General features: G+C 51.8%; 1 protein-coding gene across 2 annotated transcripts in view; it reads right to left on the bottom strand.

Annotated features, from left to right (window-relative positions):
• The window catches only part of Ppp2r2c (protein phosphatase 2 regulatory subunit Bgamma), an 88,050-nt gene that overhangs the window by 31,546 nt on the left and 40,556 nt on the right, over positions 1-15,948 (bottom strand). For both annotated transcript variants that reach the window (XM_034509165.2, XM_076938397.1), the window contains exon 2: positions 2,532-2,629. In XM_034509165.2, the coding sequence (XP_034365056.1) occupies positions 2,532-2,629 (98 nt within the window). The remainder of the gene's footprint in view (positions 1-2,531; positions 2,630-15,948) is intronic.

Raw genomic sequence — 15,948 nt, 5'->3', positions numbered from 1 at the left:
ACATGTATGTGCAGGTGTGTGTGTGTGTGTGTGTGTGTGTGTAGAGGTGTGTGCAAGAATGTGTGTGCAAGTGTGTATGTTTCACAGGGGTGTATGTGTGCAGGCCTGTATAGAGGGAGGGTGTGGGTATATGCGGGAGTATGTGTGTGTAAGCAGTGGGTATGAAAGTGTGTGTGTGTGGGTATGTGTGTACAGAGAGGGTGTAGGATGTGCAGGGGTGTATGTATGCAAGCAGTAGGTGGGAGGTTGGAAAGTGTGTGTGTGTCTGTGTTTGTATGTGCATGTTTGCACATGCATCCAGGGATGTGTGTACACAGTTGTGTGCAGGTATGTGTGTGCAAGTGTGTATGTGTACAGGGGCATAAATGTGTGCAAGTGTGTATGCATGTGTACATGGGTGTGTGTATACAGGATGAATGTGGGTATGTGCAGGAGTGTATGCATTGTGCACAAGGGGTATGCAGGTGTGTGCCCAGAGGTCTGTGTGTGTGGATGAGGGTTTACAGGTGTACATGCAGGTGTGCATGCACATGTGTGAACATTCACACATAAGGGATAAGGGACAACCTTAGGTATCATCCTCAGAAACACTGCCCACCCTCTTTGAGGCAGGGCTTCTCTTTGTCCTGGATCTCACCAATTAGGCTAGCAAGCCTCACAGATCTGCCTGTCTCCACCCTCCCCAAAAGTGGGATCACAGGGACTTGTATTTTTACATGGGTTCTGAGGAATTAAACTTGGGTCCTCATACTCATGAGGCCATAGATCCCTCCATGTGTCCACAAAGCGGCCACCATTCACCCCGCTGAGGTTAGATGCTAGTGCCAAGGCTTTATCTATCCTCATTAGTTAGGTCTTAACCCCACTTCCCACGGAGGTTCCCACCCCAGTTTGGGCAGCAAAGTTCCTTCCCCCTCTTGGTGGAGACCTCCAAGTACTGGGTGCTGGACCTGCCATAAATACTGGAGACCACTTTCCTAGCAGACAAGTCAAGTTTCTATGACAACACGCGATCACAGCTGGGAAGGAGTGAAGACGGCCAGCCGAGCACAGCTTCGGGTTTTCTGCTCGTTTTAAAAGTGCCTATTTTTAGGTCTCTGTCTCTGTCTTGCATTAGGATCTATTTGAAAATCCTTCCACGTCTTCGCCTCCTCTTCCCACGAGCACTAGTTGTGGGAAAGGTCGGCAGGACCAGAGGGAAAGACACAGACTAAAGGAGAAAAGCCAGGACCTCTGAGTTCGGTTCTCTTTGCAGCGGCAGGATGATGGCTGACTCTGGTGTGCCCTGGTGGGCCTGCTTGGTCTTGTGACACCTGAGTGCATCAGCCTCTCCCTGGCCTGCCCTTGGTGAGCTATTTTAAGCCCTCTGTGCTGCGGTTCTTCAGCTGTCAGATGAAGGGTAACAGCAGCTCTCTGTGTGAAGGGGTGGTGATGAGGGGTCTGTATGAGCTAATGTAGCCCGGGGACCGCCCTCTCCATGCGTGAGGGCAGCTTCAGCTCCTCCCCTGCCCTGCCTCCCTTGAGCCTCTCCCTTCTCCCTTCCCTGGTTTCTCATCCCCAACACATTCAGTGATAGAGAGGCCCCTTGCTGGGGTGACAGAACACAGCATGTTTCCATGGGGCTTGCTGCTGATTGGTCTGTCTGTAAATGGGTGTGCATCTGTACCCCGAGGGACCAGCAAGAAAAAGAAAAGAAAAACAAGGAAACTGTGTGGAACATAGAATGCTCAGCTTGGTGTCTGCATAAAGTGGATTCTCAGAGCATAGGTGAAGGGGCTTGGACCACACAGTTCTTTAGGGTTTCAGAAATGACCTCCTGGGTGGACGGTCTCTGGTTGTTCTTGTTGTATTCAGAATTCTGCTGCATAGCAACAGGGGAGAGCAGAAGAGCAGATTAAGACTGGCTTGAAGCCAGGTGTGGGTGCCACAAGCCCTTAAGCCCAGCATTCCAGAGGCAGAAGCAGGTAGATCCCTGAGTTTGAGGCCAGCCTGGTCTAGAGAGAGGTTCTAGGACAGCCAGGGCTACACAGAGAAACCCTGTCTTGAAAGACAAATCAAAACAAACAAAAAAGACTGGAGAAGCCTGAGCAAAACCTGCCAGGCCAGCAGAGAACTGGATGGCTTGGGGTGGAGGAGTCATGTCTCCTTCCCCAACAGCATCCGCAGGCCATACAGGCAGGGAAGGTTCTGCTGAGACCTTGTTGGTTTGTCTGGGACTGCAGCATGTCAGTGAGTAGGGGGCCTCAGCACATAACTTTGGGAGCTGTCCCAGTCCACTTGCCTGGCCCATGCCCAAATCCCTTTCCCTCTGGCCCCTGGGACCCTGTGACAGAAGGTAGTCAGTAACGGAATTCTAACTGGGCACCTAGGCAAGGCGGGCCAGAAGTCCTGCTCCGAGTATGGCCTGCATCCTGCCAAGCCACATCCACCTCAGCCCACCCCCACCCTCAATTCCTCTCCACCCCCGCCTCCACCTCTAGCCATCTGCCCATCCTCTTCCTGTCTCCCTCATGACCCCTCCACACACATACCTCTGGTTCCCTCTGGAAGATAACCACCCGGCCACCCTTGTCACCTGTGGCGAGCAGTTCCCCAGTGTGGTTGAACTCGACAGTGGAGATGACGTCAGCTGGAGGAAGTAAGACAAGAAGGCATCGGTTAGCTGGCTGTATCATCACGCAGTGACATCTGTATATTGCTAGGCTCTGGAGACCCCACACCCTGGGGGCCCCTGAAGCAGGAGCACGGAGCATGCTGTGGGTGCCCACCCTCCTGCAGGAATGTGTGACTCTTCCCTACACCCTGTCCCTCACACAGCAACAGGCAGGCTTGACCTCCTTGCTCAGCAGGTCACTGGTACAAACCTGACACTTAGGGGGAGCTCCAGTCCCAGGGGACAAATTGAGGATAGGGTGGGGTCATGCTGAGGGCCTGGGGACTGTTGGGTATCAGGGAAGGGAGGCACCATTCCACAGGGCTGGATGCCATCTGGGCTTTCCACAGGTCAGGATGGTACAGCTTTGGAAGGGAGGCAAGGGAAGGCAACTGTCTATGGGGACAGTAGGAGCCAAGGGTCAGGACACAGTGGCTTGCTGTAGTCTCTAATGTTCCCCTTTGGGAGGGTGGGGGGACTAAGGGCTAGCAGTGAAGCCAGGGAAGCCACTCTGCAGGGACAGATGAACAGTAGGTGCAAAGCTGGAGACCACAAAGACTAACAGACTATCTGCAAACTGGGGACAGAAGGTGGATGGCATTGCAAGCCACCTGGATGTGCCTTGTCTCCCTTCTTGAATTAGGCCCTATGTTTACTCCTTATAGCTATGGCAGGAAAAAGCAGCCATTCCCTTGCCAGGACAGTTGGGGTGAAGTCCCAGCTCCTTCTTAGAGTCTCACCTCCAGGCAGGCCTCTGGGATTTCTCCCAAGCTGTACTCTAGATGGCTGAGCTCAACTGAACATCCAGAGGCTTTCCTCATGGGGGGGTCGCCCCAGTAACTGGAGTGTCTGACCCACCTGTCTAGGCAGGTGTCTGGAGAGAGCCCACAGTGCTAGACACAGACTCTAGTCTCAGTATCTGGGAAAGAAGGCGATCCCCAATCTCCTTAGGCTCTATGAGCCACAGTGAAGACTGGTCTGAACATTTCAGGTGGCCAGCCATAGGGCAAGGCCACTCGTGGGAAGGAAAGCACCAAGCCTGGCAGGAGAGTTTCTCCTAGACAAAGCCAGAGTTAACCAGCCCTAAACCTGAGGCTGTCCTACCACAGGATTTACTGGAATCCCAAGATGATTTTTATTTTTAATTTAGACATATTCCTAATATTGAAAAAGTGGAAGCATTGCTGCCAAAGCATATTTCCAATACATTCTGAAGCACAGAAAGTTCTAGAACATCAACCCATATGCTCAAGCAGCAACTATTGGCAGGGCAGGGCAGAGTCTACCCCTGTAAATGAGATTCCTGGTGATTCTTCACCTTTTTGACCTAGGCTCTATCAGTACCAAAATCTTTGACCCCCAACTATGATAACAGGAATATCTGTCAAACAGGTCATCGAGGCGCCAGTCCTCCATGGGCCCCAGTAGGTCACAAGCAGGCCTCCCTGACTCTCCTGTCTTTATTCCACTCTTCAGATAGTCACCAGAGAGACGCCCTTGAATGATGTTCTCTCCTCATGCTGCAACCGCCAGCAGTCTCCACACCTGATTTCCTTCTCTGGGTATTAGCAGTAGCAGATAGCCTTTCCCTGTCCCAGCAGCCATTCCTCGGCTCAACCTCCAGGACACCCAACCCCAATGCTATTACCTGTCATTCAAAGGATGGCCTAGGCCCCTCCTAAATGCTCATCTCCATCACTGTGCCCCACGGGCTGCAAGGAGTCCATAGGAAGAGCCCAACAACACTGTGGCTAACACCATGACACGTCACTTCCTGCCCAAGGCTTCTAACAGCTTTGTACTTCATATTCAGAACAGTCTGTAACTGTGCACACCAGGACCCCAGACCTTCCCTTCTCCTGCCCCTGCCCCTTCTCTGGAACTCACATGTTCCCCACTTGAATGGTAAACCTTTCACCTGTCCTGGACTCTAGGCAGGGCCCTGCGATTTGCTTGGGCCTATGGGACAACAACTGGCAAGCTGCAAGCAGGGCCAACAAGGGACTAATACACTCAGCTCTACCCTATACCCTCTGCTTTTGCCAGCAGAGGGACTTGCCCAGGCTAGTCCACCAGTCCTCACAGAGGCAGGGGCAACAGAGCTGCTAGCCAAGCCCAACCTGCAGCAGGCCACCAAAAAGTCTAAATTCTGCCCTTTGCAGATGTGTGACAAAGCCTGCCAGTGATGGATACCTGCCAGGCTGGCTCTAACCTAGTCTACCCCGCCATCATTCCATGTCTGACCCAGTGACTCCTCATCCCAGGTGATGTCAGCATTCAGCCTGGACCTTGGGCCTGGGTGTTCTCCCCTGATATCAGTACAACACAGTCTAGAGACTTTCTTCTCATCTTGGACATGGGCAGCCTGTAGTGGTTAGCCTGCTCGGTGGACCAGTGTGGCCGCCTTGTTGAACCTTTTACCAGCATCTTCACCCCATTCCATAGCAGCCTGTCCCCTCTTCTCCCGGCCTGGGCTGTATGCTCAGTTCCTTATCTGTATCCAGTAGTTATAATATGTACTTCAAAGCCGCAATGGTGCCTGTGTCTGATATAGTATGTGCATCTACTCAACACAAATCTTTTATCAAAAACTTTTCTTTGGGGTGCTGGGTATAAGACCCAGGCTATTACAGGCCATCACTGAACTGTACCCTCAGCCCCAATGCATGCCCTCCAGAAGCAGCCCCCTGACTTGCACTGGGCCTCTGAGCTGTAATAAAAGTCAGTTGTGGTAGCAACAAATTGGGGCATAGATACAGGATGATAAAGAGACATACCATATCCTTTATGCTTAGACAGAGGGAACCAGACAAGTGCCTGCTACACACACACACTAAGTTGTCCTGGCCACCAAGCCCATCCCTCCAGGCATCACCTGCCCTGGTCCAGGGACGTCTGGGTTGACCTCAAACCTATAGTACTAGGCTTCCAGATGAAGCACTGCCTCTTGTTGTTTCACTTTAAAACTCCCTAAGGGGAAAAAACAGAATATAAAATTGTATATAAAATGTCTTAATTATATAGACCAGTGATCACAGCCTTGTTAAATAAGCAAACAGGCTGAGGTGGGGGGTTGGAATTTTGTTAACATAAAGCTGTTAACAACGCTTTATGCAGGATGGTTGAAACAAAATAAATTGCCCTTTCTAATTTTTGTAGATGTTCTGTGATACAGCTACATTATTTTAATAACTTTATTAGGATGTAATCAATACATCAAAAGCAGCATATTTAATGTAGACAATTTGATGAGTTTGGGTGTATAAATAATACTCGTTATTTTTATGATGGGAAAAGTAATGCAATTAAATTAAAATGCTGACATAACCTCACCATCCAGGGCAATTGAGGCCCACCGAGGCTGGGTGGTTACCACAGTAACAGACACTAATGTCTGTGGGCAATTTACAATTTGTATGTCATTTTCATGTCCACTGCTTCCTTGGAGCCACAAAAGCTCCCCTGGGGGGAGAGACGACTTCCAGTTGGTGGTGAGAGGACGAGGCTCCCTCCACAAACAAAGGCTTGGGAGCTCTCCTTGGACCAGTGAGAAGTTTGGGTTAGCATCTTGGCTCAGGCCGCTCATCTGTGTGGCATCACAACTGTTCTGAGCCCCGGCTCCTCATCTGTGGCAAGTCTATGATATGTAGTCTTTCTGGGAACAGAGGACAGAGAGGCAACTGGAGTGGAAGGACCAGGAAAGGAGAGCCAACCGGGGCAAAACAAAATCTACTGAGTAGAGAACCACAGCCTTCAGCCATGCCTGCCCTTCTCAAAAGTACAGGTCGTGGGTCTATGACTCAGCCCCTCCGGTCCTGTTCTGGATACCAGTGCAGACCTACTTCTACCATCAAGATCCTTCTACCTAGGCCAGGGCCCTGCCAACCTCTCCAATAAAGGGCTACATGAGGGTCACGCCTACTGCCTTTACGGCATAGGTCCCAGGGGTGCATCTGAGGCAAAGCTACCCCTCAGAGTCAGGAGTCACTATCCACCAATGTCAACCTATGTCATTAGGCAGCTATCCCCTCTGCAGAGGAAGGCCACCTCTTCTCCTAGTAGAATTGAGACACCTCCTGCCCCAGTACCACCTCCTCCAGGAAGTGCATCTGGCATGCCTGCCTTACCCCAGACCAGCAAACTTCTCTTCCCTCTAGCTGTGGGCTCAGGTCCAACGTGTGCTCCTTATAAGTAAGACCTAAGCTCTTCTTCCCTGGTGGTCTACGTCCACATTTTCTCTAGCCTTCTCCATGAAGAGGGGCAGGGTCTGCCACCAATCCCATCCACTTGTCCTGGGAGCCTTCTGTCTCCAGATCATGATGATCTAGCCCAGGAACCCTTACTGCAATGGAGCTTTCATGGTGACAACAGCAGGATCTAAACCCATGACCAAATAATAAAACCAAACTATCTGTGCCACTGGAGGAGAACCAAACACCAGGAAGCCTGTGGGTCAGCAAACGTGGAAATACTCAATCAGGGTGAATCTCCTCACTCCTCACTTAGCATCAGGGGGAGGGGAGGGGAAGGGCTGGTGGGAGGGGCACCTGTGCAGTGTAGACAGCTGCAGACACCTGGAATGGCGCTAGCCCTAGGCTCTTCTGCAGAGTTGGCAGGCATTCCGGGAAGGTGAGCAGGGACAACGGACAAGGGGCCACTGGCTCCCACCTCGAGCCAGCCCAGTGTGTGCCTGTCTACCTGGGATACCTGAGAAGGAGAGGTGTTACCTCCGGTGGCCATGTAATCACAGGCTATTGCACACCACAGGCAAAGGTGAGCAAAGATGGTTGGATTGCATGCCCTAAAAAGATGGCAAAGGCTTGGACCTCAGCCCTGCAAGCAGGAGACCACTCTGCAGCAGGGTTTTTGTAGGTGGTCAAGATAAAGACATCAAGCTGCAGGCAGGAGGGGCTGTAAGCACAAGGACCTGACATGAAAGTGGAGTAGGACCCAGGGGTGGACACACACAGATACACACACACACACACACACACACACACACACACACACACGAGCGTGCCGGGAAAGGACCATGTAATGAGAAGCAGCAAGCAGACCCCAGTCTATAAGCCAAAGACTACCAACAACGCCAGAGCTAGGAAAGGGTCAGGCTGAGTCTATCCTGGGGCCTACAGAGGGAGCACCAGGGCCACCTTGCTGACACCTGGATCTCAGACTTCCTTTTGTCGGTAGGATATACATTTGAGGTATCAGCCCTAGGAACTCAGCACATTCAGGCTGTGGCAAGACCATGCAACCATGAGCCCTGGAAGATGTAGGCATCACCATCTGTGCCGAGGCTGGCCTTTCACATCATGCTGTGTGGAGCTGAGATGCCCGCGGAGGTTCATCAAGATGATGGCAACCCAACCGCAGCTACATCACTTCCTCACTGAGCTTCAACCCATCTGAGCCCAGACCACCCAAGGATAAAAGGAGCAACTGTCATCCTTGCCTGGCCTATATATCTAAAGTTTAGAAACAATTCAGATGTCTGGAGCTGGGTATGATGATGCACACCTTTAAAACCCAACACTTGATAGGCAGAGGCAGGCAGATCTCTGTGAATTCAAGGCCAATCTGGTCTACATAGTGAATTCCAGGACAGCAAGGGCTATGTAGAAAGACACATCTCAAACAAAAACAAAACAAAACACAAAACAAAAGATGTCTTTGAGCTAGGAAGTCCCAGAGGCTCCAGAAAGTCTGAGTGGACCCTTGCAGATGTGAGCTGATCAGAAGGGCCTAGGGAGACTCCTTCCCTGTCTGAGCATTAGAAACAGCACATTAGACACCGGGGCTCAGAGCAGAGGCTTGGGCAAGCCCAGCCCAGTCCTTCTGACATTTAAACAGCATCCTGAGGTCCAGACTGCTGCTGAATGGAGAAACATGAGAGGACAGAAAAGCCAGGCTTCACAGGAGAAGAGGAGATCGGGCACAGGACATGCAGGAAGTGAGGAGAGGCTGGAGAAGGCAGAGCCAGCAGAAAAAGCTTCAGGAGTTGGGGTCTGGAAGACCAAGGAGTGGAAGGTTAGGACTCTAATAGAAAGAACATTGGGATTGGAGAAGGTGAAGGTGATGAGCTGCCTCATGGCTTCTGGACCTCAGGTCAGAAGGGGTCACAATCAGCTTCGAACCCTCCCCCAATCCAGCATCTGCACACGCTGAATCTTCTGAACAACTTTGAAAATGTTCAGATGATGGACCACTTCCCCACCCCCCACCCCTATTGGTCAGATAAAGAAACTCAGGCAAAGAGGAAAATTCACTTGTTGGATTGCATGCCCTAAAAAGATGACAAAGGCTTGGACCTCAGCCCTGCAAGCAGGCGACCACTCTGCAGCAGCCAAGCCACTTGGCTACTGGGTGCAAAGCTGAGACTTAATCCCAGGCAAGCTTGTGTCCTTGAATTCCACACCACAACCCCTATCCCAGGCCTAGTGCTTCTTAAGCTTAAAGGGGTCAGAGGCTAGAATCTGGGGGTTAGTGAAGGAAAATGCTGGAGTAGGGGCCCTCAGACTGCTCCTAGGCACGAGAGGCCCAGGCCTGACCCCAGAAGACCTGGGATCCAAGTCAGCTGGGGATTTGACCCACATGGGCTTCAGGATGGCACAGAGGTATCCCAGGGTCATCATGTGTGTATGCCAGCTACACAGATGACACGGGAACACAACAGAGAGAAGCAGAGGCAGCATACAGCAGAGAAACCCATAGGCCACTATTGGCCGCTGGACACATAGCTGTGCCTCGCAAGCAAGTACTCTGTTAGACAGCTTATGGGAATCTTGCAGACCACTAAGAAAGGAATCCATGACAAAAACAGGCATCTGTGTCCACATCCCAAAATGACCAGAGCAGGCAAAGTGCCTACAGCTAGAGAGTGGTCTATCTTCCTTCCCATCTTCCCTAGCCTGGACTCTTTCCCACTGGAGGCCCCTCCATCATGGTGGGACCCTGACCTTAGAAAAGGGTTTAGACACATGTTTAGAGTCTTGTTCTGAGTTCAGCATCTTCTAGGCTAGCACATGCCTAATTCAAAGCTCACCCTTTCAAAGTGTGCCTAACCCTCTGTGGATTCCATGTGCTGAGAAGCCAACAGTGCCTTCTAACCCATAGTTCTATGCCCCAGAATAAAAGTACCAGACCCCAGGAGCATCCTAATCTGTCTTCCCCAGTCCAGCAGCCACAGATCTGTCCCACCTGTCCCTGTGGGATCTGGCCACTGTCATTCTACATAAACAGCATCTCGTGATGTGCAAGGTCTGTGAGGGCCAGGCACACTGCACTCATTGGCACCCACTTGCCTTTCAGGCCTACAACACTCCATGCCACCAAGATGGCTTTAAGACAGGTTCCTTGCTCATCAAGCAGAAACCCAAGCCCCAGAATAGAAGCTCAGAGTGTCCCTCTAAAATCCCCCATACCTTGACCAGGGCTGGGGCTGCTGAGGGAGCCAGTATGCAGCCAGAAGACCCAACCTCTCCCTCCCCGCCCCATGGCATGTCTGCTGGTCACACTGACTGAAGAGCAGATGGGCCTGGAAGGCAGACGGGCAGCTGTGAATTTGCCTGTGGTCAGCACCATGTGGTTGAGCCCAGGCCAGGCTGGATGGTGCTCAAAGAAGGAAGACACCCAGCTCTGTCTCTAGCCTGATGGCCAGGTGGCCTGAGGCCAGTCTCTAGCCTCCAGACAGATCAGGGTGAAGGAGATGGAAAGATGACCCCCCCCACATACTGCTTCTTTGAACTTCAGGCTTCAGAAGGGCTCCCGTGGTACCCAGCTTCTCTACTAATGAAGGTTCTAGAGTCTGGTCTGACCCGGTAGGCCTGATAAGGCCCAGAATCTGTAGAGGGACAACTCTCCCATTGGGCTGAGATTTGAGGGGTCCTGGCAGGTGGGGGAGTCTAAGCACATGCATCTTGGCAATTTACAGTCTCTGATACTCAGCTTCCCAGGCTCTGAAGTGGTTATAATACATATAAGGATTAAACGAGACAGCAGAGGCAGGATAGCACAGCCAGAAACCATTGTCAGATACAAATAGCACACTGTCATCATCATCATCATCATCATCATCATCATCATCATCATCATCACTGTGCTGGCTAGTTTTAGGTCAGCTTGACACGTGTTAGAGTTACCCGAAAGAAGGTAATCTCAACTGAGAAAATGCTTCATAAGACCAACTGTAGGGCATTTTTTAAATTACTGGTTGATGGAGGAGGACCCAGCCCATTGTGGGTGGGGCCATCCCAGATGGTGGTCCTGGGTTTTATAAGAAAGCAGGCTAGGCAGTAAACAACACCCCTCCATGACCTCTGCATCAGCTCCTGCCTCCAGGTTCCAGTCCTGCTTGAGTTCCTGTCCTGACTTCCTTTAGTGAGAGACTACAATGTAGAAATGTAAGCTAAATAACCCTTTCCTCCACAACTTGCTGTGGTCAAGGTGTTTTTCATCACAGCAACAGGAACCCTAACTAAGACACTCACAGCAGCTGCACCACCACCACCACCACCATCATTCTGGGTATAAACTCAACTGCCTGGTCACCGTGATAAAGACACATGAATAACAGACATACAGAGAGAGATGATATAAGGCGTGGTGTTCTGCTAAGGACCTGAGTTTGAGTCTAACCTGGCCCTGTTGTATGGTTTCTTCAGAGTCTCAGTTACTCCATTTGTAAAGTGGTGACAATGGTTGTCCAGAATGAGAACACTGCCCTGCACTGTGTGAGAGGAGGGGCAAGCTGCCTGACATTGATTTAGACTGACCACTCAGATATCTGATGCTAGCTGGCTGGGGCTGGCTGGGGCTGGCTGGGGCTGGCTGGGGCTGGCTGGGGCTGGCTGGGGCTGGCTGGGGCTGGCTGGCTGGGGCTGGCTGGCTGGGGTTGGCTGGCTGGGGCTGGCTGGCTGGGGCCGGCTTCAGGCCTCCCAGCACCTGGGGTCCCAGGGGCCTGCACTCCCTCTCAGGCTGCAGCTGTCAAGCAGGAAGTGGGGACCATGCCGATCTGGCACCATCAGGTCTCATCCCATCAATGTGTCCACCAGACCTTCCCAAGGCCTGTCTGGTCCAGGGTGGATCAGGCACTCAGATGTGGAGTCCCTAGGCAGACTCTCTGAGCTGAGTGCTGAGATAGTAATTGGCCGACCCAGCCCATCTCTTCTATGTACCTCTCCTGCCTCAGCTCTGGTTCAGGCCATGGCCAATGCCATGCTATCCCAACCTTCCCTAAAGCCTTCTGTGGATCCCCATTGCCTATGGAATACAGCTCCCACCCTCTCATCTCCTCTCACACAGTTATCTCTGCCCTTTAGCCAGCAAGTGTTTCTCGGTGCTCTGAAAAAGATATGCCTTTACTGCTCACCCACTAAGCAGCTACTGCTCACCTACTAAGTGCCAGACCTTGGGCCACACACCAAGGATTCCGAAGAGTGCCATTTGAATCTGACAAGAGGAGATCTGTCCTTACACACTGTAAGCACTCACATGGCACAGAATAATGCTGGCCTCTGCCCAGTTCCTCCTCCTCCCTCACTGATACCCTGTGGGGTCTCCCACCCAGGCCCCTGCTGACATACTGGGCTGCCAGATTGCAACAGAGGTAGTGGCTTTGGAAGAGTCCCTCGCCTGGACACCAGGGGACCTTACACAGATGCATAACACAATGTGAGTTAAACCACCCCCAGCAGCTGGGGGGTTGTGAGGAGCTGTCTTCCATGTGGGGAATTACAGCTTCCAAGGGTCCAATTTGCAGTTGACCCAGGAGCAGATGGCTGCTCCACACCTGCTGACCACCAGGGTCAGTGCCCTCAACACCTCCATGCAAGCAGGTCCCCAAGCCCATCACCATAACATGGTCTTACACCTCCACAGAACTTAATCACAGCACTGGGCTCCTCAAGCCTCATCTGTGTGGTTTGCGGCCTGGAGCTCCAAGCACAACCTTTAAAACAGATTCTAAGCCACTGTGGTTTCACAAAATTGCCTTTAAAAAAAATCCTGAAACAACACAGGCCTGAAATAACTAGCATGGCCCACCCAGAACAGTGAGCCATACTTGTCAGTGTTACTCTGAGTAGCACCTTGCCCATATAGCCAGGCACAGCCCCTGATGCCCTATGAGGCTGTCACATGATTGTTACCAACCACAAAGCCCCCAGTGACTAGCTGACACCACAGACACTAGAATCAGAGAATTGGACCTGAAGGACAGTCAGAGCCCCCAGCCCCATGCTCTTGCTATGATCAATAATCTGAACAGAGGAGATCACCCATGGCCAGGCTCTGGCTGGCTGTGCCAGAAGCACAGTGTAGAAAGACCTGAGGTGCTCTTTCCAGCTATGTGAGGTTGTGGTAACACATGGACGGATCTGGAGCTCCAAGGAGGTGGTGTTTGCTGCTCTCAATCCTGCCAGCAGCCTGAGGAGAGGGGACTGAGAAAGCCACTGTGGCCAGGCTGACGGTCCTGGTGAAGGATGCAGATCTGCCCACACCTGTCCGGTCTCTCACTACCTTGCCAATGTTCTTCATGCTCTCCTCCCTATGCCGATGGATCAAATTCGCTCTTGTTCACGCTGCAGGGAAAGCAGGAGATTCTGGCAGCTGCTGTTCTTGACGCTTGCTGCCAGCATCCCCCATGTCCTCACCTGCAGAATGGACAAAGCACTGCCTGCTCTTTTGCATTCCTGGATTTTCAGCAGCCATGCATCATCGTGTTTTTTCATGGATTGGGTGTGTACAAGCATGAGGTGGTGCTATTCCTGGAAGTAAGTGCCCATCTTCACTGAGGCGTCAGGATGCAGATAGCTGTCATGGAGGAAGACATGAGGCCTGGGAACACCTAACCATGGATCTGGGAGGCTTCCTGGAGGAGGAGGAGGTGGGGAGGAGGAGGCATGAATTTGAATCCTATCAACCCACTGGAGCAGAGACGCTGCAGGTAGAGAACCACAGAGGGCTATGCATGTGTGCAATGAATCCAGGGGGACCCAGGACCTGGAGAACCAGCTTCTTGCAAGGACCCAAATGACCATCAGGAAAGCTCACCCTACCCTCAACTAGGCAGCCTAGCTTAGGCCCCACTTGTAGGCAGCTGGCAAAGCCAGGAGGCAGGAGGGGTCTCTCAGTTAATTAGAACAACCAAGCAGCCAAGCACTTCAATTATGGTGCCTGGCAGGATGGTGCCTCCCATGCAGGTGAAGATTAAGCCCACCAGGCTGGCACTCTCTGGGCAATTAAGCACAGGCCAGCCAAGAGCAGCTTCCTAACTAAGGTGGGTGGGGCGTTCTGTGCTGCAGATGGGAGTCTGCACAGAAACCATTCAGAGGCAAAAGTCACAGAGGCTGTTCCTCAGGCTCTGGCCGCTGCTTCCCAAGAGCCTTGTTTGATTGAGCAAATAACTCTCAGGTGTCCTCTCTGTATCCATGAGTGGAGGCAAGGGGGAACCTTGATGACATCGAGGCTGCAGTAGTGTCCTGGGTTAGAGGGATGTCCTGCCAAGGGTGCTACTGTCTTTACCCAGGGAACATCCTTTGCCCTGGACTGGATGCTGCATCTCAGAGTATGAGAATGTGAGCTCTCCCTGGTGACAAAGGATGCCTGCCAGGAGGGCTGGGGCTTCTCCTGACCCTGCTGTTCACGGTGTATCCACAAGTATGGACACTTTGAATCCCTGTGCTCGGGCAGTTTGTGTGCCATCAGTTGTGACACACGTGGGAAGCACACTCAGTCTCCTGAGTGCTCGGAGGGACAGTCAGAAGTGGCCTAAAGAGAGAGTGTTCTTATCCTGTAGGCAAATCAGAAGCACCCCAAGGCCTGCCAGGAAATGAAAGGCTCTGAAATCTGCAGCTGTAAAGACGGTGGACAGTAGGAATCTCTAACTCACACGTCTGAGAAGAATGCCTCCTGAGGCAGGGGCATGTGAGAGAACCATACCCTGTAACTAACAAAAGTGAAAGGGACAGAAAGCTAGGTGGAGCCAATCCCGAGTAGCCAGGATAAAAATGAAATCACTTTGTAAAGACCTAATAAAAATTAAGTAAACACAGTCAGGAGGTGCTGAAGACTCGGGTTTGACCAGAAAAAAGACTCCACCGGAGCCTCGGCCACGCACAGGAAAGATGTCTGTGGCCAAGGATCGCTCTGCCAAAGTATCTTACATAATCCTTTGCCTTTAAATGGATAGAAATCTGGGGTGAGGAAATAACTGCCAAGGCTGAGGCCAACCAATATGGTACCTTTAAACCTGCCCGCCTCAACCCCGCTGCAGATGTCACCATCCCCAGAGCCATGCTCTGCTCTTCTCTGATGTTAGCCAGTGGAGGACCTTTCTGGCTGTGTTAAGGTCTGGTGTGGGCAGCCAGGCTAAGCAGGAGTCGCATCTGAGCTTTGAGTCTGCTTTGATCAGGCAGAGGAATGCCAACCATAGCTAGGACTCCCACTCTGCTTGTGTCCGCTTGAGCAAGCCCCTGCCCTTTCCAGATCCCATCTGCCTCATCAGCACAATAACGAAGGATGCTCGCAAGATACTACAGAGGAAGGGTTGAAAAAGGAGCTGGGTGAGGTAAGTGCTAAGAAGAGCATGGGCACCAACCAAGAGTGAGAGCTGAGGGTTCTGATACCATGCTTCTGACCTGTGGCAGACTGTGTGTGGGAGGTTGCCTCTGTCCAAACCTTGAATTCCTGAAATCAGTTGTATGGCAGCCGTTGTTACATAAGCATTGGTATTATATAGATGAGAAAAACAAGCCAGAAGTTAAAGGGACTCCCCAAATTCACAGAGCCTCTGAGCACATGCCTGGGTCAGCTCTTCTCTCCTCCCACCCGTCCACTCAGGTGAATAAATGCATGAATACATGAATGGGGGTTGCCCCTGAACAAATACCACAGGGAGGGAGGCCCAGCCTTCCTTCAACCCAAGAGGATCCCCAATTTAATTATGAGGAAGGAAGCCACAGGCAGCCCCATGCTGAGCCTCATCTCCAGTGCTTTCATTACAGTTTACAGCTTCCTGGGCCCATTAGCACATCCCCAGGTTCCCCTGGAATGATTGGCTGGGGGTGGGGCCAAGCCTGTTCTTCCCTCCCCAGCATTGGAAAGGGGTCCAGGAAGCAGCCACCTTCAATCAAGACACTGACGTAACATCCTAAGCATCTCATCAGCAAACACAAATTAGTGCCATCCTGGTGATCACAGATGGGACGATGACACACACAGAACTGGAGCCAGGAGCAAATATGGCTGTAGATGACAAGAGGAGAGGAGTGGGCAGAGCTCATGAATGCTGCCAG

Source organism: Arvicanthis niloticus, chromosome 7 (assembly GCF_011762505.2).
Source record: "Arvicanthis niloticus isolate mArvNil1 chromosome 7, mArvNil1.pat.X, whole genome shotgun sequence".
NCBI classification, from domain to species: domain Eukaryota; kingdom Metazoa; phylum Chordata; class Mammalia; order Rodentia; family Muridae; genus Arvicanthis; species Arvicanthis niloticus.
This window is presented reverse-complemented; position numbering and strand designations above follow the sequence as displayed.